The sequence below is a fragment of the Topomyia yanbarensis genome, chromosome 2, assembly GCF_030247195.1.
Source record: "Topomyia yanbarensis strain Yona2022 chromosome 2, ASM3024719v1, whole genome shotgun sequence".
Lineage (NCBI taxonomy): Eukaryota > Metazoa > Arthropoda > Insecta > Diptera > Culicidae > Topomyia > Topomyia yanbarensis.
Genome location: NC_080671.1, coordinates 57705622 through 57732143, shown reverse-complemented (window position 1 = coordinate 57732143; position 26522 = coordinate 57705622). Strand labels below are relative to the sequence as shown.

The 26522-nt window shown below is 38.5% G+C and overlaps 1 protein-coding gene and 1 long non-coding RNA gene across 5 annotated transcripts in view; one reads left to right on the top strand and one right to left on the bottom strand.

Annotated features, from left to right (window-relative positions):
• The window catches only part of LOC131685753 (uncharacterized), a 38261-nt gene extending 11992 nt beyond the window's left edge, over positions 1–26269 (bottom strand). For 2 of the 4 annotated variants that reach the window (XR_009304865.1, XM_058969682.1), the window contains exons 1-3: positions 25938–26269; positions 8053–8188; positions 4513–7991 (exon numbers count right to left, since the gene is read on the bottom strand). Coding sequence is in view for 3 of the 4 variants with exons in the window: in XM_058969682.1 (XP_058825665.1) it covers positions 4513–7991; positions 8053–8115 (3542 nt within the window). In the remaining variant the exon portion in view is untranslated. Of the gene's footprint in view, positions 1–4512; positions 7992–8052; positions 8189–16151; positions 17160–25937 lie in introns of those variants that run through there. The other 2 variants (XM_058969683.1, XM_058969684.1) reach the window with 2 other exon arrangements.
• LOC131685768 (uncharacterized) lies at positions 19394–20815 on the top strand. The gene is made up of 3 exons (XR_009304868.1): positions 19394–19587; positions 19649–20673; positions 20735–20815. It is a non-coding gene; the product is annotated as an uncharacterized LOC131685768 (long non-coding RNA).
• Positions 26270–26522: the final 253 nt, after the last annotated feature.

Below are 26522 nucleotides of genomic sequence, written 5' to 3'. Positions count from 1 at the left end.
GCACTCAGTTTCCTTATCTCTACTTGTTTTAACGATGAGCATTAGGGTGGGGCATTGTTATGTGGAAAAACGTAATCATAACCTAATCAACCGAGCACAGCACTTTTTTGGTTCCATTTGGGGTCCCAAACAACTGTGCAAAATTTGGGGTCGATTAGATTTGACCCGGCGTAGCGCATTGCGTTTGAAATTTGTATGAAAATTAGTATGGGAAAACCTACTTTTTGCATTTTCAATTTTACAGACTACAATTCTTCCTGCTGTATACCAACAACTAGATAGAAGTGTAGGATATGCTGAACAATTTTGCCGAAGGATGCATGGTGCTAGAATGTCTCTACAACATGTTATAGCTGTTCAAAGTTCGAAAGATCGAATTAATCGGCAAAACTCTTTTTTTTTGCCAACACTGCGGATGTACCAATGATATTTCATATAGCATACCAAAATAACATCATATACTTTAGATTTACCACATTGGTTTGTTTGAATGAATTATTCAAAAGCCTTAGCTCAATTTCATGGGCGTAGGTAGTTTCGCAATAGGGCGTAGTGAGGGGAGAGGGGAGGGAGACTTTTAAATATGGAAATTTGAACTGATATAACTGAAATCTTATCGAGTTGGAATGTTGAGATGAATTATTTTACAACATTTGCACAATCCACAAGAGCCCCAGTTCAACAGCAATTTTTACTTCAGGTGATCGAACAACATCGAAAAGAGCATCCTATCAAATCATAGTGCGTATTAAACACTTCTATCTTATTGCTAGTATACTGCAGGAAGAATTGTAGTCTGTAAAATCGAAAATGCAACAAAGTAGGTTTTTCCATACTAATGTCCATGCAAATTTCAAACGCAATGCGCTACGCCGGGTCAAATCGAATCGAACCCAAATTTTGCACAGTTGTTTGGGACCCAAAATGGAACCAAAAAAGTGCTGTGCTGAAAAAAACGATCATTTTGCCCCACCCAAATGAGCACAGATGTCGGTTGCTAAGCATGGCGTGCATCCAGTTCGTGATACATGAAGGAAGATACTCCATGATCTCGTGCTACTTTCAAAATGGCTTCGAAAGACACGTTGTCAAAAGCACCTTCAATATCAGGAAAAACTCCTAAATTTGATTGCTTTTTGTGGAAAATCTTTTTCAATGTTGTAAACAAAATTGTGTAACAGGGTGGTAGTAGACGTCCCCCGCCGATATGCATGTTGCATCGCATGCAGCGGGTGCTCGCCCAATCTAACATCCCGAATGTAGTGGTCAATTAAACGTTTCAATGATTTAAGAAGGAAGGAAGTTAAACTGATCGCTCTAAGGCTCTTTGCGTCCTCATAAGTGACGCGGGCACCTTGGGAAAGATATTTCCCGCCACGCTAATAAAATGTATCCTGTTGCAAGATTACAAGTAAGAATTTCTTTCAAAATATGCTTGAAGTGTTAGCTTTGTAGTAGAACTGGAAGGATTACAACTTTTCCCGGAGACTTATACGGAGCAAAACTTTCAATCGTCCATTTGATCGATTCGGTTGTCACAATTCTACGAATCAGAACAACCTGAAAAGAACTTAGGAACAGTCATCAGTGATGGCTCCGTACAACCTGGAAAGTGTGTGTGTCAAAAAGATAGTTGACTACTACATCTTCGTCAGATGAGTATTCATAATTTGCAGTTCTAATCGAACTGACATGAAAGTCTTTGGATTTCTAAAGTAACTTATTTAATCTACTAGTCTCGTCGAGACTTCAGACATTTGTGCAGAGGCTTTTCAAACTACTTCGCTCAGAGGATCTAAGAGCATTTCTGTATGCTTTGCGAGCCAACTTGAAGGCCTCCGATCCGTCCCTGTGTCTGCGATTTCAAGCTCTTCTGCATAACTTTGATGCTACTATGAGTGAGTTTGTTTTATCCACAATTTCATCCAAGTCACTTGGAGATTCCATTGTCGTAGATACCCCTGAAACTTAGTCGCCAAGCTCTCTTCGTAGAGATCCCAGTTCGTAGATTTGGGGTTACGATATGTGACTATATCTAGCGAGACGTTTAAATGATCAAAGACGATGTACTTATGATCAGATAACGACGCGACGGTTCGAGCTCGTTTGGTACGAGCCAGTTTGCCAACTCATGCGTAATACCGCCAGAGCAGAGAGTTAAATCTAACACCTCTTTTCTGCCAGCTTGTGCAAATGTTAAGTGACATAGTTAAGTTGAATGTGCAGATTTGTACTACTTAAGTATTCTATTAATTCGGTGCCTCTCAAATTGATATCTGAGCTGCCCCAAACTATGTGGCGGACATTTGCATCACTGCCGATTATGAGGGGAAATCTAGGGGCAGATTACTCTAGGAATGTATAACAAATTTGCATCAACTTAGAAAAAATGCATTTAATTTCCATATTTGCATCAACTTTGCACTCCCAAGATTACTTAACAATCGTCCTACGCTGATCCACTTTATTCGATGTTTTGTTGAATGTAGGGCTGTTTTTTGTAGGGTTTTGACGTCTTACACGCAACGCAAAATACATTGCACGCAACACAAAATGCATGACGAATTTCTATTTTGATGGAAAGAAATGCATTTAATTTCGCTGATTTTTATAAATGCATCACAAGTGATCTGCCCCAAGAGGAAACCCATTTCTGCTACAGTATGATATAACCCTTTTGAAATCATCAGAAGGGTATGGTTCATTATGCGGCAAACATGCCAAACAATAGACGTATTTCTTGTTTGTGTTGTCAAAAGTCATATTAACCGCGACAGCCAAATATCGCAAGTTGTGAGGTCGGATATAAGACATGCGTCAATAGCATTATTCGCAAGTATACATGTACGAGGCATTTCACGTGGATTTGTCATGCCATTTTTTTTTGAAAGCTAATGAAGACGGGATTAAGTAACTTTCCAACATAGAAGATTCCTTTATGAAAATACGGTTCTTGAACCAAAGCTATGTAAGCCTTTCCTCCCTGCACAAGGCTGGATAGATTCATAGTTGATGTATGTTTTAGTTGAAGAATAATTTGTGCTACTCTAGCTATACTCGATTACAACACTACACATTTCATGATATATTTTAGTCCTGCCAGCCATTCAGTCTTCGGCACGGAGAAACACATTGACTTGGATGCCACACGGCCGCTAGGCGGATTGTGTCCAGAGAAAGATAATAGACTGTTATCAACCTCCTAGTGGACCACAGCCACAGTTCCCTGTTTGGTGGGTTTTTACCACCGGAACAAGTGGTCCGTAGTGTAATTCTTAGCCGGTTGAAACAACCACTACCGACACTACACGGCTTATCTAGGCTGCTCGGAAAAAGAAACTGATATTGAAGGACAGCTTCCATAGATGTCTGAACGGCCATACGTGTCGCCAAACAAAGGCGTTTCTAGAACAACCGTGCCCAGTGATTTCGAAAAATCTCCTACAGTATTCGAAACTCCACTGCGGCATGTTGACCAGGGCTTTAACCGGTCACTGCAAACTCAATTATCACATGGAAACTATTAAGTACTCTGAGTTATATCCATGTGATCCTTGTGAATCCGATTTCGGAACCTCGTATCATCTGATATGCAACGGCCCAGCAGTAGCGCAATTGCAATTTCGAGTTTTCGGCCGTCCTTACATAGACGACACCGTCTGAAACTCACAGACATACGAAAGTTTCTTATCCAATGTGGTAAAGAGCCTTAGGATTACTCGCAGGCGATTTGAACTACTTGTTAGTTTGATTTACCTGCTATTTGTTTGCGTGCTGTTATTTTTCCCATCCTTCCAATTCTACTTCCTCCCTCTTTCCGCTAAGGATATGATGAGAAAATCCGTCAAGACACAAATCCCTGACTACTTACGGGGAACGTGTCATTTGAGCCAATATTTTCTGTTTTCTGATATATTGATACATGTTGAATTTTTGAACACCCCCTCCAGGTACCAAAATATTGAATTAAAAAGAAATGAAAGACATAAAATATGAATTCAGCGTCACAAAATTACCGTAAGGTGAAGTTTTCATTAAATTCGGGTAACTGGCCGTCATTACATCTTCCAATAAGACGGAGCACCTGGTCATAATGCATTAATGGTTTGCGGAAAATGCTTCAGAGTTTTAGTAGAATGAAATTTGGCCCGCTATCTGTCCGGAAATGGATCCTTTGGATTACTTTATGTGGGGCGTCATCGAGCGAGACACCAATAGAACCCCTCACGCTAAACTTAGGTCGATCAAATGCAAAATAAAGGTGGTGATGACATCGTTGGATCTAAACATGATAAACGTACATGCGGTATTTCCCGGAAGCGTTTAGCAAAAGTGATTGAATAGGAAGGCAAGTTTTTTAACTGAAATAATTTACAATTCCCATGTATTACATCTCATTTACTGCAAAAAATTATCACGCACCCTGTACGTGCAACGGACTACCCATATTTGTATTTAAAAGTTTTATTTAGATGCTATGATGCACTGTGCTAAATACAAATAGATATTTACCTAATATCCGTTAGGCTGCTTGCTGAACCACTATCTGACCTATTCGGGCTCTGGCGCGTAACCGAAAGAGACACCTTCATCTTTGCGAGATCCATCGCCAGTTTGGCCGCACGATCATGAGCTCCTTCGCCAATAGCTATTTCGAGGTTTCGTAAAAGTTTATTGATCGCGATGGTACTGGTTGTGTTTAACGACCCACTGGTATTCTTAAGAGTGTTTCGAAAGTTTTTCACACCTTGAGCCGAACGAAGCTGATTCGATATTTGGCGAACTTTTTCATTCTGTTGGTCGGATAAATTCACAACCGCTGCACTACGCTGTGCATCATTCTGTGCTTCAAATTGCTGTTCATCCATCACTTCATATCGAACACGTTGCACGTCATTGTTCAATACCAGAACGGGGTCACTGAGGGCGACTACCGTTTCAGGAATAGAGAGCGACATATTAGCTATTTCTTGATTAATAATTTTTGATTCGTTCAATTTGATTTTTTCTTTGTGATCATCAGGTTTTCGAAGGAAGGTTTTCTTAACTGCCCCCAACTTGTAAGGTTCAGCTACAACCGGTGGATGCTCTTCGGCTGTGAGTAAATTTCTACGCGACATCGTTGGACTAGCTTTGCGTATGGATTTAGGACTGTTAGTGCAGATAGGAATAGCAGACACAAATCCATTTTTCCGTTGCATCAACGGTGACTCTCGTTTCGTTAGACTACTACTAACCGGCGGTTTCTGAAGAACAGGATACTTGTCGGCTAATGCTTTTGCGTTCATCGCACGAATCATATCGCGTAATATTTGTTTTTCTTTTTCCAAAGCTTCGTCATCCATATCTTGCACGGGCTCTGTGTGTCCAGTCTTATTTTCTTTTCTGAACTCTTCGAGATGTGTACTGAATCTAGCTATCCTAGCATTACGCACCTCGTCTATATCTACAGACGCGGCCTTCTGTGGTTTCTGTGTTGCGGTTTCAAACGTCATCTGAGGAGCATTCATTACTGTTTTGATGGGCGCAACTACACTATTCTCCTTTAGTTTTTCATCGTCAAACTTATTTGTAGCGTTGACAGTTCCATTCTCATCTCGAAATCCATTCGTTTTTTCGAGAGAAACTCGATTCATGAGGCTTTTCACTCCCATCTTCGGCGAAGCGAGCATCTTTGCCTGGCCGAACGATTTTTTGTATGGTTCCGGCATCACTGCCAAGCTATTGCACACAGCTGGGTTAGTTTTGGGCATAAAGTACTTGAGTACACGTTCAGTCTTTCTATCCCAATCTTCAGTGGACGGTTGCGGACAAGGTGCTTTAATTTCGGGGATAGCTTTTTTGAGCGGATGATTTGGCCTTAAAGGCGGTTCCTCTAATATGCTAAGCTTATCATAAGGCTTTATACGTTCGCATGCTTCACAAATAATCCTCCAATTAGGATTCTCTAGAGTACAGTACGGGCATGACCACAACCCAAGAATATTTTTCTCATCCGTTGTTTTATCGCTAACTTGTGTTATAGAATTATTAGTAGTTGTCAATGCTGTAGTACTCTGCGAAGAAACCTTTCGCTCTGTTCCAAAATAATCCTTGTTGGGAACAAACGCGGGGTTTACCGTAATCTTGCTAATATTGCTAGAATTTGCTTCGAACTTTGATATTAGCGCCTTTGCTGATTTTGGTTGACCAACCGATTCAACCGTATCATGCTCATTGCGTTTCGCAAATGATTGACTTCTCTTGACTAACTGTTCTGGGGCTAGAAAATACATATCACCGTCATTATCGCTTCTTACTTGCTTCGAGGCATTCTCTTTATTTAATATCTCTGCAGCCTCCCGGTCAAGCTCACTTATACTCGGTATCCCAATACCTGACTTGCGTTTTTCCTGATCCCGCTCTCGATGTTTCGTATCATCAGACTTTTCCGTTATTTTTGAGAACAAATTGAATCTGGGCCCACTACCACTGCTGACCGCTGTGCTGTTATCTATAACAGAGTTTCTGCAGTACCCAACCTCCGGAAGATCGTTGTTGTCTTTGTTTCTGTTTTTTCGCTTGTCGATTGTTTTCAAAATGATATCTTTTTTGAAAGGGAGCGAGCTTTCTTGATGTTTGACGCCAGAAATTGGTCGCTTGTACCACGGTCTCGGTGAGATAGGTGATGTAGGTTTCCCGGGCTTACTTATACCACTAACTGCTTCCGCATATAAATAATCATGAATGGGTGATCGTGTCCCGTTGGCAGAAATAAATATTTCTTCCAGTTTCATGACATCGTTATTTGTAAGCATGAATGGTGATGACGGTTTGTTTGTTGGCGTTGATGGTTTAGGTTCTGGCGGAGCCTGAACTCTTCGGATGTTATCAATTAGCTGTTGTTTCTGCTCCTCCGTTAATCCTCCAGGGGTTCTTTCTTCCGATATTCCCGGAAGCGGAGTTGTTCTAATGGGCATTATTAGTTCGGGAGTTTTCGGCATTGGCATTCCTTCGATTATGGCTTTAATCTCTTTATCCTCTAGTAAACTGGTATTTGAAATTGCTTCATTCAGTAACGAAGAACTCGGCGATACTGGCGGTAATGGCGCGGGTCGTTTTTTTCGCGATAAGGTTGATCCGGGGGACAACGTTCCGTATCTTGAATTGGTATAAGTTCCACTATTTGATTGGTTTGTGAGGGTGCCTGAATTATTGTCAAGATTCAATGTGGGTGGGGGTGGCGCACGTCGTTTGCCCTTAACATGCACATAGGCACCAGCTTTCTTATCCTTTGAGCTATCGCTAACTGTCCTTCGATGCTTTCTGGTTGCAGCACCTACTATTTCTTTTTTATCGATAGTGCCTAAGCAACCTGCAGCACCTTTTGATGCCGTTGGTAAGCTAAGCTCATTGTATGCATATCTTTGTTGGGCCCTGGTAAGTGTTGAGTCTTTCTCATTAGCTACGGTAGTTCCTCGTAAGCTGGAAAACAGATTGTATTTTTTGCGCAACGTTAATTCATATTTTATATCTTGCTCTCGCGTCCGATCCCGCTCTGCTATACGCCGTTTGTAGCTATCGGTGTACGGACCTGGATTGATCACGCGCTCATGCTGCGGTAGACTTCCAATAGCTTCGTAGCACTTTGGTGGTACAAATGCGAATCCGTCTGTTGCCGTACTCAAGATACTATCACAACTTGAGCTCTTCGATAAGTTATTGCATCCTATCACTGGGCCGGGGCTTGGCGATGTACTGTGTGTTCCGTTACTTATACTATCGAAAGAAGACTCTTCTTTAGCAGTGTTCACCTGCTGCGACTTGGACACGCCACTACTCGAAACTTCTGGGTGTACCTGTTGACATGTAGGTTGCACATGAGGTACCTCCTGTGAAAACTGATTTGATTCCTTTTGTACACGGACGTCGTCCCTTCGGAACCACCGGAAAAATGACTGCAATCCACCACTGCTGGAAACTGACGATCGAGAGTCGGGAACATTTTTATTCTGAAAATATGTAAAAATCGTTTCATATAATAATTCTTCCTAAAATCGTATGTAAACTTACTTTTCTGTTGGTACTTTTTTTTCTTTCGTTGCTCAGTGATTTGTCGCCATCGGATTGGTTCATATTATACTGCAGAGGCTTCTATTAGAGTTATCATTATTCTAATTGCACCACTTTACGGCATGTAGAGTTATCTCTAAAAGAAATCGAATTAACAAGGTATTAGACACTTAATTAAAAAAATACCTTCTGGTCTTCAACACTATAGTTATTAATATTTATAACACAGTGCTACAAAAAACCAAACATTGAATGAACTTTTCAAGTGACCTAGTGTCGGTTGTAGGTCTAGTCAAATGCAGTACAAAACCACGTTTGGTCAGATTAACGGGTGTTCAATGAAAAATGAGATTTTTTTCAGTTTATTTTTTATTAAAAACATAATGTTTATTCTTCAAAAATTGTCAATAAGTATTGGAGAAGGGGCCCCGGTCAGCCGTACGACGCAACTTAGTCGTGATGCTCTCACAAGAGCGCTGGACGGCACTGACGTCCATCTTCCGCATACAATTCCGGACCCTGGTGTTGACCACCTGCTTCGTATCCTTGGCCTGCCAATTATTTTTGTACACTAGGGCAGTGTTGTCGAACAGCTTTTTCAACGCTTCCTTCTTCGTCATTATCTTCACCGGCCTTCCGCTCCACGCTCAGGGATACCATAGGATCCGGTAAACTGTACTCACGGGCACGTTTTCGTCTCGAAAGGTGTCTACCGTAAACTTTTTTCCACGATGACTATGCGTTTCGTAAAACTGTACAACACGCTCGCGTAGTGCTTGCTGTTTATACGCCATCTTTGATTGAACTGACAGCACCCGAGCGAAAAGAAATAGGCCCCACATTTCTAGGGAGTCCAGAGAGCAATTTTTTTAAAGAGAAAAAAATTTACGCTCTTTACTTTAATTACAGAAAGGTATCCAGCTTTTTACGTGCCATAATGGCAGTCTAAATTGTTCAGTTCGTAACACGTTTAATGGCCCTTTTTTGACAATAATCATTTACGTCAACCGTCCAGTGAGATTAAGTCATCTTCCGTTAGTCCAATGCGTTGGATGTTTATTCCATGAACGCCCGACATCTTCAACTGTGCGTTGCTGTCAAGCTGGCATAAACGATTATTGTCAAAAACGGTAATAAAACGTATTACGAACTGAACAATTAAAACCGCCATTATGGCACGCAAAAAGCTGGATTGAAATCATTCTCATTTTTATTGAACCCCTCAAAATCTTGGTTTATAGCAAAGAATCGTCTGAGACCTTCGGCACCAAAAATTATAGCACGTTGTTATTTTTCAACCATTTTTCGATTTTTTTAACAATTTTTGACTTTTCCAACGGTGTACTATATTACCATGTTTTGTAAGAAATATTATGCGATTTTGGGACATCTATATGAAAACTGCCATTATTGAAGATTTTTCTCGAAAAATATGCAAATGGTTCAACATTGTTCCGGAAGCGTTTCCTTATTCTAATGGAACGACTGAAAATAAAAGTTGCAACGACAGAACGTGCTCCACAAAACCCGCTTCAAATATATTAGAATGTAAAAACTCGAGGATAAACTTCAAGCAAAAAAATCGGACTAAGACTTTTCTCTGTAAGAGTCGAATAAAAAAAAACCTTCAGTATAAAAATCGGAAAAAATATAAAAAAATCACGATATACGGATGTTCCTGCAAACTATTTACAGGAAGATTCTGTTTTTGGCACGTTCCGTTTTTGACATGCTTCCTCGTTGGCACACTCCTATTTTGGAAATAAATGGGTTCCGTTTTTGGTAACATTCTTGTTGTACATAATAAGTCTTTTAGAAATGTGCAATAGATTATTTTTGTATCAATTGACTTTATTTCCAAACATAGGAGTCATATTAATCCTCAAATAGTTTCAATGATTTTGAGATTTTTTTCCGCAATTTTGTTTTAAAACAGCGTTGTGCATTTAAGGGTTATCTATATTTTACACAATACATGTTGTATCTAATGGTTACAATAAGCATAGACATTTATTATTTATGTATAATATAACTGGTAACAGTATCAAACTAGTGTCTGACGGAATCAATTTCAGTCAAGTAGGTCAGTTTTCTTTGGCGAGCTCGTGCGATGGTATTTTTGCACTGATTTTGACAAACAAGCACTCGTTGGAAAAATTATACATCAGGCAACATTTTTGCAATAATGGTTTTATATTTGGCTTAATATTTTTCGAGTTAAATCCAATAAGGCAAAGGTACTTCCCAGTTAAGCTCAGCCGGAAATGAACCGGAATTCCGGCTGGTACCAGTTCGTATTCCGGCTCCAGTGACACAACCGATTCTAGTTAGAATCGGTTGTGTCACTGGAGCCGGAATACGAACTGGAACCAGCCGGAATTCCGGTTCATTTCCGGCTGAGCTTTACTGGGTTTTCTTGATGATTTTAAAATCTGGGGGTACGATAGGTCGCTATATTCGAGGTTAAATTCAACAATGTACACGCCTAGAAAATCAACAGTTCAACTTTTATTTTAAGAGTATTAATACTGCAGATTATTTAAAAATTAAATTGACGTCATTCAGGTAAGAAAATGAGAAGTGCCAAATGATGTGAAAAATCATGAAACCACGAAAGGAAATATTGAAAAAACATGTTTTTTCGGCAACTGCGTCTGGATGTACTTTCGAATGACTTCTGCGGTGTTTCATGTCGGTATTTTTTTCAAGAACTAAAATATCAAAAAATCAACACAAAACTCGTGTTTAGCAATTTTTTCGTAGGAGAAAAACACGACATTTTTACATTGATTAAATGTACTGTACTGAGGTTGAAAGACAATGCGTTTTCGCAGAACCACACGCGAAAACATAAACTAGGCCGTAACTAATACAGCTGATCCACGGTAACAGCCGAAATGACTGTCGCCAACGATATTCTCTACCGTGTATCTAATTCACAGAAGATTAGCGACCTCTGCAATAACATAGCAAAGATAATGCCCTATAGCTATTGTACCCCCATACCTATTTGACCCCATTCTACTCTATATCGAAAGCTGACCATAGTGCGTCCAAATGCCGAGTTTGGGAATACAAAACTGATGGCCTCCAAATAATTTGTTTTAGCTTTATGATGTCTTTGGCAAATTTCTTAGTTTTTTTGCAGTTTTTTTTAATGAATGAAATTAAAGTGGTTCTTGTGGTTAGGGTGTTCAAAATGTCGACTGTTTAGATGTGTGAAGTTTACCTGCGCAATGCCCCACAATATAATAACACAAATAAATTGAAGCAAGTTTGCTGAATAAACAAGGCTATCTATCAGAGGCGACGCGTCGGTACGTTCAACCTGTTCATTGAACAGGTTTCCAAAATCGGACGACCCGAAACCCATTTTGAGTTACCATTAACAACAGTAGCACGATAACTATTTTAAATGAAAGTAATAATTTCCAAACTTCGAAGTTTGACAATTTGATCTGAACGATAAACCAACTCGACGTCGCCAGCGAGTAGAATTCAGAAATTTTCTGCTTTCCCATGACCGGTTCAACCAAAAACTTGCACGCATCTCTTACTCTCACCGCATGCTCTGTATGGAACCAGCTTGATGAGCGATGGCTGGAATAACAGAGTGAGTGTCAAGGACGACTGCTTTTTTTATTCCCTTTTGCACCGGTTCAAATCAAATACTGAACCAGCGTGCATTGCTTGGCGTTGGAGCTGTGTGCAAAACGAGAGCGCTTTATAGAGTTCTATGCAAATGATTTCACACTACTTGGGGGTTTATTTTCCTCCAGCTGTCATATTTAAACCTGTCCGTCAATTTAAACGTTTGAAATCGCTTGCCTAATGTATTTATAATGGTGTTTAAATGCTCTGTGTCACTGTGAAACTTATTCCGGAGACTTCAATACCGGTTGTGTTCGATCCACCATGCAAATAATCTGACCGAAGTTTTTTTTTCGATTTGTTTTCCTCCAGCTATCAGAAATTATCAGATTGTCAAGTACTCTATAATTAACAGATTGTCAAGTACTCTATAATTTCCAAACACATTGCGCCATACGTTCATACGCTTGTTTTCTGGCTGGATGTTGTTGGCTCGAATCAAAACTTGTCGAAAGTAAACAAAGTTCATTTCATATCGTCAACCTGGCGCCCAGGTGGTGAAATCGTTAGAATTCAACGGGGTGCTGGAGCGTTGCCAGATAATTTTTATTTCCAGTTTAAATTTTACTAAACTTCCCAGTTAAGCTCAGCCAGAATCCTGGCTGGTTCTAATTCGTATTCCGGCTCCGGTGACACAACCGATTCTAGTTAGAATCTTTAAGGGGTACCATTTCGATGCGACTTAGCCGCATAACGGAGGCCTAGGAACCGAAGCGGCGCAAAACCGCTGAGAATCCGCCCATCGACCCGCCGTCGGAAACAAGTGAACCTGTGATCCACTCGTTTGCCCAGCTTACTTCAACATAGGGGCTATACGTAGTTTAAGCACGCGCAAAAGCTATGTGGCGTAGCCACATTGGGTGGTGGACACAAAATAAAAATGGCAACGCTAGCAAAATGTAAACACAAATGAACACTTCGATTCACAAATGAACACTTGATTCGAGCCAATGGAATACTTTACGCTGATGTGAAAAATGAACTCGATCTTCAATGATGAAAAATGAACTCGATGTTCATTTTTGACAGTTTGATTGTACTGTTTACATGGACTTAGAAAAATTCTTTGAGATTTCGATCGTGAACCGACAAATGGGCGAAACTAACAAATGTACACAAACAGAGATTTGATTAATATCTGAAAGAGGAGTAAAAATACTTTATAAAAAATATAAAAACTCATTTATAAATATTTCACACTTCATGAAAATCAATAAAAAACAAAACGGCGGATCCGACTTTCGACTGTAAACAAAAAGCCAGGTGGGTTACGCCTCTGCATTTCTAAGGTAGTGTATACAGGCGAAATTGACAGCATCATTGTTTACAAGGTCCGTAAACAGAATCGCCCTAAACAAAAACCAAGTACTTGTTACGCCCAGGAAGAATAACAAATTTTCCCCTCTAGCGAGCACGGCGAAAGCCACATTTGATTTTTGTTTTTTGGCGACACTGCAGGGCGAAATTGAGAGTCGTCAAAACAAGAGGGCGACTCAAAAATGGCCTAATCAACACTTCATAACAACACTCGGCGAAATAATCTGTTTTCAATTTTATCAACGAAAACGTTATTATATAAAACATTTTAGTTATGCTTCCGAAAACTAGTATTGTTTCAAAGTGTTTCAATACATTTGAAGGCGCAGTATGCAAACACTGTTAAAATACGATTTAATTTTCTGAACCGAATTTTCAAAGTTATTTTTTTCGATTCAAGGGACTTCGGCCCTTTGGTCGATTCATGATCGATTTGCTTCGAGTCGTCCACCGAATTTTTCTAAGTCCATGTAAACAGTACAAGTGAACTGTCAAGAAAACTGAGGTTAGCTGGGCCAGTAAAGAACCTAATAATATGGGCCCTGCCTAACAAAATGTTTCTCCCCTTGGGAGGGACATACTAGTAAGCGCGTATGTATTTGGTTGGTTCAACGATAATAATGAACCATCTACTTCTGCTTGAAGGAAACTGTTTGTTTGCATTTACATGCTGAAAATATGTCTGAAACCGTAAATAGACAAACTCAAATCAGGAGATGTTCTAATCATGAGTGCATTGCAGTTTTCCTATATTTTGCGAGGAAAAAAAGTTCTCTGGATTTAATTAATTGCATGTGGAAAATTCCAATTGCTATCCCATTTGAAAGATGTAATATATTTTTTGCTCTTGTTCTACGGTAAATTAAGCATCATATGATCAGAAACGTCTCATGGAATTGAATTAGTGACGTTTCTTATCAGTTGCTTATTTCGTGACACTTTGAGGGCCCTCGTGATATATTGAACAGATTGACTGTGGAACCACGCGTCGCCTCTGCTATCTATAATGGTTATGTTGTCATGATTTTTTTTTCAAAGATTTCAGGTAGGGAAATGGAAAATCCGGTTGCTTATATTATCTTTTGATGTGTTAATTTCTCGCAAATGCATTGTTCTAGAGATTTTGTAACTTTCATTGGAGCAAATTTTTACCGTAGCACTGATATTTCAATTCCTTTTGTTTGGACAGTTGCAGATTTTTACAACAAATATGGTTTTCTTCAAACCTAAATAATGCTAAGCATTGCAATTCGATTTTCAATCTACCTATTCCATTCGAAAGATCAACGATTGGCTATGAAGATCTAATAAATTTATTTATTTTTAAAAGAGCTGTGTTTTTTAAACAAAATTGTTCATGATTTTCAGAAAGAAGAGATACAGCCCCAGGAGCGAAATCAACACTACCATGCATTGAATTGTTTGAGTTTTTACATCCAGTGGGCCGAAGAAAAGCAATTCGAATTAAATGATATTTTACACCTCCGTAATGGGGGACATTGCAATCGAGAAATGCGCGAAGATTATGAGAATTCTACTGGACGACGACTGAATTTGATAAAAACATGAATAAAATTGAATTTGCTTATTTTTTTCGTCCATTTCACCCCATTTCACATATGATTAAAAATCCTTGAAACATGTTAGAAGTCGTAAATTGAAAATTCAAACTTTATAAATAAGTTTTCATTTTTGGCACGGTTCCGGTTTTGGAAACTGAAAAAAATAAAATTGTTGCCAAAAACGGAACTTTACTGTAATAGCGGCTCATCCTTTCCGAACTTTGCGGTTGAGAACTTTCTAAACGATTCTTATGCTGAAGGTATCAGTCCGATTTGTTCACTTGAAGTTTATTTCCGATTTTTACATTCTAATATATATAAAGTGGTTTTTGAGACGCATATTCTATCCTAGTGACTTTTTTTTCGGTCGCTCACTTCTTAGTTTTCCAAACTTTCACCGAACCGTTTTCATGCCATACTGACGGCTAGCGGAACAGATTTTTTTAAATCGTTTAACAATTTCCAAACTTATTTCGAAAATTACGTTCATGATAGATGCATAAGAAAGTCAATAAATCGAATACTGTTCATACACAGACCTGCCAGACATGACACTCAGAACAGTTCGCTGGAAGAAACGTGATCATCACTTCGAATTTAAATTCGCTTTGTACACCATCACAGCCTAGTGCCGATCCTTTGAACTAGATTATCTGTTTGATATATTTGTCCTTTTGACATAACGGTACATCAGTCTGCATAAATATTTTGGGTAAAAGAACTTAACAACAAAAAATAATTGAACGGAAGAGACGGCCTAGACTGTTATTTGTGTTCCGAAATTATCGAATTCTGGGAAAGGTAAAGATTTCTTTACAGGTAACAGCACTATGGAAGCAAGCTGAGCTAGGGGTCGTTCGTGATGCCTACACAGGATTACCCATCACACAGAAAGCGACGTGGGCAATTTGATCGTTACGTGCTGTAATGTGTAACTTTCCCACAATTAAGTTGCTGCAGATAATGGAAAGTGCACAAACCATAGTGACATCTATAGAACTGAAATTTAAGAGTATAATGCTGGCTTGGCTCAGTACACTAACCCTTACCAATGTGTGAATATCATTTCCTAATCTATTTTCTACATTTAAACGACTTTCAATTAGCTAGAGAATACTGGGTAGGGAAAGTTATGAAAATTTGGAGCCATAGTACTCAAGTAAGAGCAAGGATGTGAAGTATATAGATCGGAAAACTAGAAGTGGCTGGGTCATTAGAACAGATTTAACATCATACGGGCTTAGCTGTTGTCTTCTGTTGATTGGGGTCGAGCTTAGGCAGCATAACTGCGAATCACTCAAGTCCACCAACATGCCTCCTGGTAAAGACAGACTTGTTCCTCTTTACCGTGAGAACCGACAATCTATTTTCTAAATAAATGGCCACCCTCGTTTTCCTCATACACACTTAGGGTCTTGATTTTAATTCGAACGATTGTAAAAATCTATTGTAGAGCCCCAGTTTACAGTTGTCCTGTACACTAACGTTGGCTGCAAAGTCTGTCGGAAAAGAAGGTCAAGTTGCGAAACGGAATGTAGTACCAGTACTTTGCTGTAAACGAAAACTCACATTTAAATCGTCTAATTCCGGTTGAATTTCATTCCATCAATTGTATTTTACATCGAATAAAATATCCATTCACTGCGGAAAACTCAATGTTATAAATCACTCGTTTCAATTCACCTTACTATTTCGTCATCACTTCACTGCAAATTGATCACATCTAACGATAGCTCAATCGACGTTATTTTAAACTGCACCAAGCGTAGGATTGTACTAATCGGTTTTGTTGTACGATACAATATACTGATTTCAACTCCGATGTCTCAGGCATTCATAAATTTTTGCTCACTATGAGCCAGTCCACATCCGCTGCACAAATCCATTTGAATTGCGTAGGCAGTGCAATATGCCATCTTTTCACAGTCAAAAGCACGCGCACGAATTGTACACTCTCACCTCTAAAACAAAGATTTGCAGCACATTTTTAGAAATGCCGCACTTATTAATGCTCGCGGTACACCACGTATTCCAGACAAAGCAATTTCACTTTTAAGAACCGCACTCGGCTGTTTATGCAAGAAAATTTTGATTTGCTCAACGTCTCGAGATCGTCTTCACACACCATTTATCACGTCAGCGTTCAACATGCGAAAATAAAAATCACGCATCATAACTGCCTTCTTCTAGACCGTGTTCAACAGCGGCAATCTCCACAGAAAATTAATCGATGAGGCCACTTTTCACGGAACGACCAGCGAAATTTCGTATCGTATCCGCTCCCTCGGCGGGCTGAAGAGCAACTGCTGCCCGCGGACATAGAGAAATATTGTGAATTTTCGAAGATGACTTTTATAAATATAGCAGCATTTTAAGTACATTCGTGAGTGTATCTGTTGGTGCTACTGGGAAAGTCTAGTGACGAAAACGAAAAAAGTGGTGACGAGAAAATGCTGATGACAAACATGGTTCACACAGCAGCTCTCGGAAGTTGTTGGATGGATCGTCGAACTTGATTGAAGCTAATTTTAGTACCGAGCGCATGTTGGAGAAGCATTTCCTTTCGTTGTAAAACCCTGCTAGAGTTACTGTTTACATGGCACGAATGCCGGCAGTCTAGTGATGAAACATCGATCTATACAATCATTAACTATTCAAACGCCACTTTCAATAGGACTATTCCGAAATCAATCTATAAAGAACCGAGTTTATGGCTAAACCCATTGATTAAAAAAATTAAAATATAAGATGTTATATATTAGGTTTATATCTGAATATTTAACGGCGTATTACCATAGGAGTTCATTATTTCTGTACTTATGTTCATATATTTTAACCATATAATAATATAGCCACGACCAAGATACCGTCCGTCTCCATTTTATTTCATATCATCCTGAACAGAAAACATATCATACTTTTCTAGATTTGCTTTATAACAACGATCATAGCTATATTGATCTTATGTGATGGATGTTACTACAACAACTGTTCCATCAGTATACAAATTGATGCAATTACGTTCCGTAAGTTATCGCTATAATAAATTATAAATATATAATTAAAATTGAAATCACTAGACCAGATCACCTACAGGATTGCATATTTTCAACATTAGAACTTACCACTGATTGTTAAAATAACTACTTTATTGGTAAAAATAAAGTTAGATATATAGATTACAAACAAACAAAAAATAATCTCGAGGAATAATAAGCTCGAATTTTTCAAATACAATTGGGTCAACTCATAATATGATATTTGTGGGTTATTTATATGAATCTGGCCCGGGGCTGTTCAATCCGCGACTGATTAAAAAACGTTGAGGCGCACTTGAAAAGACATAAGCAAACACCTCGACTTGAGGACTCCTGTTTACAGTCGGAAACAGGGCCTAGTGAATCAATTCTTGGCTGAATTAGTTCAATCCGCGGGATGACACCCCACTGTTTCTAGACTAGTGTTGTCCGGGGAAAAAGATAATAAAAGATAAAATCATGTGTTTTCCATTTCTTATAAATAAAGTTTATCACTCTACTCTAAAAAACTGGTTCATTGAAGTTCTAGAACTTCTGCGATAATAAGCCACGATCTTAACCATAGCAATTGTGTAGATCCACTGAATGTACTTGGGTTTGAGGCTCCACGATTTGTCGAAGGCCCGTTTACATTGACCAAAGGACATGCAAGCCCTCTAGATTCGGAAATCGATGTGAGCTGTCCAATTAAGTTTTAAGTCAAGAATGACTCCAACGTACTTAACTTGATCTGCGACAAGAATTTCAGAGCCAAGGAACTGCAACGAATGAGCTTCGATTGTAATCCTTCGTTGCGTGAAAAGCACCATTGATGTTTTATTTGAATTAACTGATAATCTAACATAAAGACACCATTGCTCAACAAAGCGGAAACCCAAACTCATTAAGTTTCCTCGACAAGTTTCTATAGAAGCTGTGACAGCACACCACCTTGTCCTAACGATGAGCACAGATGTCGGTTGCTAAGCATTGTGTGTATCCAGTTCATGATATATGAAGTACCCCCTGACCTCGTACTGCTTCCAAAATGGATTCGAAAGACACGTTCAGAGAAAACTGCTGGCTGACCAGTACGTTTTGACTTTTGGATAGAACGGATTGCGTAGAGTTCGGTAATCGAATTGTTTTACTGAACTGATTACCGAACGGTTTGCTGTTCAAAACCCTAGTAAAATTTTACTGTACCCAGTAATTCAAATTATGTGTGTACCAATCGATCGCAATTTCTACCAGCTCTGATGAACAATAGTACCAAATTTGTGACGAACTGTGACGAGGGGGAGGGTAGGGTCAGAAGTTGGGTGACGTAGCATTAAGTTTAAATTTTTTTGACTGGCATCAAAACCCATTGATTAGAGAAAACAATTTAGTTTTCCTCCATTCTCAAGAGAAATAAATTAAAATTCACATAAATTTCTTTTCACGCGGTTTTTCATGTGGTATATTTTACGATTCGTGGAATTGCAGGCTCGCAAAAAAGGAAAGATTTTGTATACGGATTTAACTTGCTACATTAGTTAGCTAATGTTGCTAACTAGTAGACTTAGTTTGGTAGCTGAATTAAGCTTTCTCTTCGGATTCAACCAAACAAAATTTAGTAATTTACATGAACGTATGCTTCCTAGAATCTTTGGCAGCTGCAGGACTGTGCACTTCTCTTCATGCTCCATTACATAAAATTCAAAACAAAACTATCAACACTATGTTTATCATGAAATGGAATTATTTTGTATGCAATTTGCTATTATAATGAAAATATTGATAAATATGTTGCGACGCCCTTTATTCGCAATTACATGGCAGTGAAACTAATGATCATTCCCTCGCGCATCTGTCAATACGGGCCAGTTTGCTATTGAGTGCTAGAAGTGTTATAGGACGAAACAGAGACGGCATAGAAAAATGCCGTAGTCCTTGAAATTAAATGTTAGCGGAACTAGTACAGGGAACAGAAAGAACACTGAAATGTAATTTATTAAATGAAACCGTTGATTTGAATTTGTGAATTTATTAATAAAACTATTACAGCTTTGAAGCCGCTGTATAGCAGGACTATCAAAACGGTGTTTCCTTTCAAAACTAGCCGCAACAAACTTCAAAGATTTCAACTTAACTATGTTGAAATCTCAATCAAACGGGCTGTGGCCGACGACGGTGGATATCAGATGCAGCCAATCATTATGGGATTCATCAATTATAGGATCAAGCGAACGATTGCAAATTTTGGAGCAACGGTTACAAAGGCTAGAAAGTGAACAGTTGCTGCAAAATGAACAATGGGAAAAAGAACGCCGTGTGAGAGAACGAGAGTACGATCGTCAAATAGTTGAAATGGAGCAAAAGTACAACCTCATATCAGCCACGATCCAGGAGGATTACGAACGCAAGCTTGCTGATATTCGGCAAAAATATGCACGTGAATCAGTTGCTATGCAGTGCAAAGACGTGCGAAACCCACCTAACGAACCCAAAACTTTATATCGAGATCGATCAAAAAATATTGCGGGTGAGACGATCACCCGAGAGAAGGCGAAACCATGTAACAATAAGGAGCAGGCAAATGAAATACTTCAAATATTGTTCATCTCTGTACGGCATGGAAACCCGTCCCTACGTTTTAGAGATAGCGCAAAACAGTTTGATCAATATTACTGTTTTTCAGTTGTTGTGCTTGTTGTAATCGCAGACGAAATATCTTATATTGCACGGTGGGAGCAAAGTATTCTGCTCGCCGATAATGAGAAATCTTACCCAATAAGAATTTGGGACCCTGGATCTGACTTAACAAGTTGTTTTATGTAAAATATGCATCTCTGTGCTACTCGCGAGATGGATTAGTTCACGGGTGGAGGTATGTTGCGACGCCCTTTATTCGCAATTATATGGCAGTGAAACTAATGATCATTCCCTCGCGCATCTGTCAATACGGGCCAGTTTGCTATTGAGTGCTAGAAGTGTTATAGGACGAAACAGAGACGGCATAGAAAAATGCCGTAGTCCTCGAAATTAAATGTTAGCGGAACTAGTACAGGGAACAGAAAGAACACTGAAATGTAATATATTAAATGAAACCGTTGATTTGAATTTGTGAATTTATTAATAAAACTATTACAGCTTTGAAGCCGCTGTATATCAGGACTATCAAAACGATGTTTCCTTTCAAAACTAGCCGCAACAGTCGTCAAACATTTTGTAAGTACATGTATTTAAAAGAATTGAAAAACATTTCGACCCCCGGCTGTGTTTGTCATGGGGGAGGGGGTTATGGAAATGCTACGTTATTTACAAGGAGGAGGTTAGAATTTTGTGACCAAATGCTACGAGGGGGAGGGAGGGATCGAAAATCGTCGAAAAAAAGCTACGTCATTTGCGTACCGCTACAAAGCCTTTATCTTCAATACCGTCAAAGTTATTGCTTGACCGCTTATAAGCAAAATCTTCGATATAACTTTTTAAAAATCATCCCGACAAGTTCGGGACGTTCCGATAAAAGGTATATACCAAAATGAACAACTTTCTATACTATAATACTGGCTTACCTCGTGTTTTCGAAGTAAATCAACAATTTTTGCAGAAATGGTTATTCAAATAGTGATTAATTGTTTACTTTAAAACGATTGGATTAGGGACAATGGTATCTTCGGAATACGGAATATCAAAGTCTATCATTATCCTACTTTAGAATCTACAGCTCGTTATATTTAGATTACCATTAAAAAGTTGTTCTTTTCAAATATAAATTCGAAATATTGGATGAAGTTGTTTCAACCGTTAAAGTACATAATTTGCGTTAACGCATATATTTTCTTATCTTGAGAATTTTCTAAGATAGTGGACCTTTTTTGAAATAAAAGTTTTTCAACTGTAACCACACTAGGGATAGCTAGAAAGAAATGAAATTTAAAACTGACTCCTCATTTTTGCTCGTTCATTACTGTTATAACTATTAAAACTTTCGCACTTTTTTACCAAAAACTACACAATAACTTCCAAACCACAAGAGAGAGATCGACAATCTTTTCTGGAAAGATATGTATATTGGCAAGACGAATAACTTTTTAGAACATACTGATTAGACCGACAACAATTTTGACTTTTTTTCGGGAGACTGTTAAATCTAATGGAAATTGGCTTCACATACCATTTGTCAAATATGAACAATTTTCGAAAGCTCTAGTTCACTCACTAGAGTTTTTGAGTTTGTATATGAAAATATATAAAAAATTTGCAACAGAAAGAATAAATTCAGTGAAAATGCCAGTCTCATCTTGTGCATCCCAAAATTTGCATTAAGGTGTAAGGATCAACATTACTGAGGACTGCCAATCGATCCGATTTTGCAGTAAAAAGATATTCTCACATAAAGTTATGCTTAGAGTAGGAAATTTCAAAAAAATCAGTTGCTCTTCAAAGTTAAATAAAGTTTGTCGGGGAACCCCCAATCATAATGCATTCTACAACAAAGCTGTTCTTATGCTTTTATGGGCAGTACTTGTGGGTAAACTAGAGATGCCGTGTGGAGTCCGGCGGGCTGAAATCTTTTGCACTATTTCAGCCAAGAATAGAACCTCTGGGAACTGCTCCCAGGTCGTAAGAGGCGACTAACAACATGCTAGGAGTTCGAAGGTCGAGGTATTGCTCCGTACCGAAGACTTAAGGAGTTCCTAGGTCGAGGTATTGCTCCGTACCGAAGACTTAACCTGGACGGACCTTAAGGTTTTACATCATAACCTAAGTTTGTATATTAGCCGTAAAGGACGAAATCTAATTCTAAGTAACAGCATATATTAATATACCGGCTCTTCCACGCCAAGGTTTAACTTCCAAAGCTTTGGTTTAAAACCCGTTTTTTTTTAAAAAAAAAGGTAAACTTTCATGTAGGAAATTTATTGAATTGGCCTAAGATGGAGCTGTCGAATTGCACAAAAAGTTTTTCATGATGCAAGCGATTTGTAGATGTGTTAAATTGGGTTTTTTTATTAAATCTGGAACCATCTACCGACAAATCTATATTTACGAATACCTCCAAAAGTGACTTCTTGATGTCTCATAAAGGCCTGACACTAGCTTTATAATACTTTTGCTTTCCTAAACAGTAATAAAAATCTCAACATTCCAGAACTTCACTTTGTCAGAAAATGTAGGGTCATCGGAAGCTAAAACTTCATAAAATCGCACTCCTGGACCTTTCTTCAAAATCATCCAGTGCAGTAATCTACGTCACTCGTTAGGATTTGCGCCGCTTATATGGTAGTCGGTATTTGCTAGTATTGCTGTTCTCCCATCCATTCTTCTTCTGGATCACCGAGGGATCCCCTGTCGTAGTGTTTATTATATTTGTTACGCATAATAAACCTGTCGTTTGCAATTGGTATTTAACCCAATTATGGGAACGTGTCTGATATGGAGAGTGGAGATGCCAACTTGTCATTAACATTTCGCAGTGAATTTTTTCACATTCATTTGGGATATCTTTTATACATTTGTACGCTTTCTTTGTACTGCAAACTTTGAAAATGATTATTGAAGTGTTAATAAGAAGCATTACTCTCGATGGCCGGCTGTTCGGAGTTCAAATTGTTCGTTTCGAATTCTCTGAAGTTGATCGCGAGCGACTTCGTACATATTGCTAAGATTATATTTGATAATAAAACTTTGATCTAAAATGAAAAGACAAAGCGCGTGAGTTCTTAGCTAAATCACAATATCTACCAAGATATATCCTGATTCATCTCCCTACCTACTAATACCAATCCTATCATGTGACACTTGTGGATGATGCAGATAATTCCTCGGTCATAATAGTCACAAGTGTTGAACTAACATTCCTTCCCATCCCAAAATTGACCTGCATGGGCGTGGCCATCTACGTTATTGATCATACTATAATCTTAGTCTCTTTAGGTTGCACGTTGAGTATGATGAACTACTCCCAAGTATCATACAATTCTCGACAAACATATGATTACGGCCTAAAAGCCAACTGTCAAACTCAACTTTGAATGGAAATTCCAGACAAACCGTTACTAGTCGAACACAGTTTATGAAAGAGAAAACTTTTCTCTTTAATACACTACCAACATCTGTGATTGGCGTGTAACGGTTTGTCCGGAATTTCCATTCAAAGTGGATTTTGACAGTTGGCTTTTACGCCGTAATCATATGTTTGTCGAGAATTGGTTCAATATGCAATTTCAACAGGCTTTGATCAATCACGGCAAACTCACGGGCGGTCAACTAAGCTAAGCTAAGTACTTGTGGGTAAACTAGAGCTATCGGATAAAACTCATATTTTGCATATGATTTGAATTAGCAGTGTTCCGAAAAAAGTCAAAATTGTTTCCGGTCTAATACTGATGCTACCATATTTGAGAAAATTAGTCATAGTGTTCGAGTTTCGATTTCGTCTCTGCACTATGCACACACTAAATGATTTCTATCTTACGATGTCCTGTAAATAAAGAGGTTCTGTTTTCTGATGAGACATAATGAACTCGAAACAAGCTCAACATTTTTGAAGACACATACCTTGTTTTTCATAATTTCAAAAAAATGTTCTTCAAAGGGGATTAATCATAGCATCTATATAACCAAAACGAAGGTCTTGGATCATCCTGAAATATCTTGGAAGCTATTATTGTCGTACATCTTACCGTCCGATAAGCCAAGCATTGAGAAATGTTCATTAAGTAGTATTTTCGAATACGTAACAAATGTGCACTACGGATAATCAAGTCTGGCCTATATTTTACTCCAAAACTCTTGGGCCCTCTTCGAATTTTTTTCTGACTGTGTGCTTGTCGCCTACTGAACATTATTCACTGTTGCTTCCGTTTCAAGCAAGACATCACCCAAATTTTCACGAAATTGATATTAATGATCGAGCAATTTCCAGCAAGTTCTCAGAGGCCAGTCTGATCATCGATACGAAGTGGATTATGAAGTACAGCCGCATACACTGACACATACATTCGTCATTATTTCATTGAGTGAATGGTTCACAATTCAAAACTGTTCAAACAAAAAATATTAACTCTAGTGGTATATTGAAGCTATTATTTGCAAGTGTGGCCATCTGACCATAACGACCACGTGTGGTTCGTTTCGAGCTATTTTTTCTTCCAAAATATGTCAAAAAATCAAGCAGCTTCATAAAATAAATAACAAGATCTGTTTATTTATTTTGCTCATCGAAGGCAACAACTCGATAGTTTTGTCGCTGACTGTAATTTCTGGTAGCATGGTTAACAAACAACCATGCGTCACATCAAAGTGATATTTACGTATGTCTTGTTTATTTTTATATAGATAATTGATAGATGTGTTTTAACCCAGCTCTGTAATTTTATCACTATAAAAATGCTTCACTCATCAAATAACTTTGGAAATTACAGTTTCACCTAATGCCTTATATTTACCCAACTGAACCCTTTGGCTTACAAACTCATTGAGTTCAAGTAACATTTCTACTAGAAATAGCAATGGATATGATCAAATTCCTTACTTGACAAATTCCCAACGTATAGTATCTGAAGAATAAAACATACACGCATTTGGGAATCCATGAAGCAAAAACGTAATTTGTTTCCAACATCACGTTTGAACCTCGCCAGAGACTAATAACTTGCCCAATTAATCAATGTTTTTTTTCCTTCGACCGCTACCGGCAAATTTGCATGTGGCTCAAATGCTTGTCATAGCTCTCGAGCGAAAATATATTGCAAATATTTCTTTCACATACATCGCTGGCCACACCATATGTTCTAAATGTGTACATTCCCTTCTCTTTCACATTAGCTTGCGTAAAGGATAATTCATAAACTACGTCTCCTTTGATGAAAGATGCATGACGTATTTTCTGTATGGTAGTTGAGTGACCGTACAGCCGTAAGCCATATTTTACTGCACGATTACAAATTGACCCCTGACTTATATCTGTCTAAGACCTACATTGCACAGCTTTGACTTCTAAATGTATGTACATATATCAATTGATATAGTGAAAACTGATGCCACCATCCTATACCTACTCACTATCCGAGAAGGTAATCATTGGTTTTGTGCGAGTCAAGATACGTCGAACTCACACCATGTGTATGCTATAAATCGTATGCGCGAGCACACGAGCTTCTTCGTGATGGCAAGGCAAGCACTCAAACGAGCAAAATAACACAATCTTCTGCGACACAATAATCTGCACAAGTAAATGAAATTGAACAATAAACGTAAATTTAATCACACACAGTATCATTAGTAATGTCATTTTTTCCAACATGCAGCAGCTTATTAAAATTGCTATAACGATGGCGAAGCATACCAAATTCGCTAGCGGTGACCTGTGGACGACGATACTAGCCCTAATCTGATAAGTGCGCCGTTTCCAGATCTATCTCATTGAAGAAATCCAGAAGGAGGTTACTCTATGGTTTCTACTTCTGTTGCTGTTTTTCTCCGCCGTCCACTGTTACTGTTCGATGATTTATCTTTTTTGCACATTGATAAATGAGTACAGCTTCAACTGTTGAAAAAAGAACTGACCGTGTTTTCCCCACGCATAACCGATCTGGGCTCGATTTTTTATAGTAGTAGTACAAGATTATCCCCACTCATTCGCGAAACTAAAAAACTGAGAACCGCGATCTGTACGTCTAGAATGCTCTCGAGAAACTGAAACCAGGGACGATCGATTCGGTTCAGTTTCGCGCATGTTATAATGTCTTTGTGGTGTTGTTTCACGTTTAGTGATAAATGCAGATTAAATTCACACTCGCAGTGATCTACTTTATTGTAGATAGGCGTGACTTCAATAGCAAATAGCAATATACGTTAAAATTTTTGGACAAGACCAAAAGGTTTGTGTACATAAGAACACAATAACTAAAATAAAAGTTTGGTTTTTTAG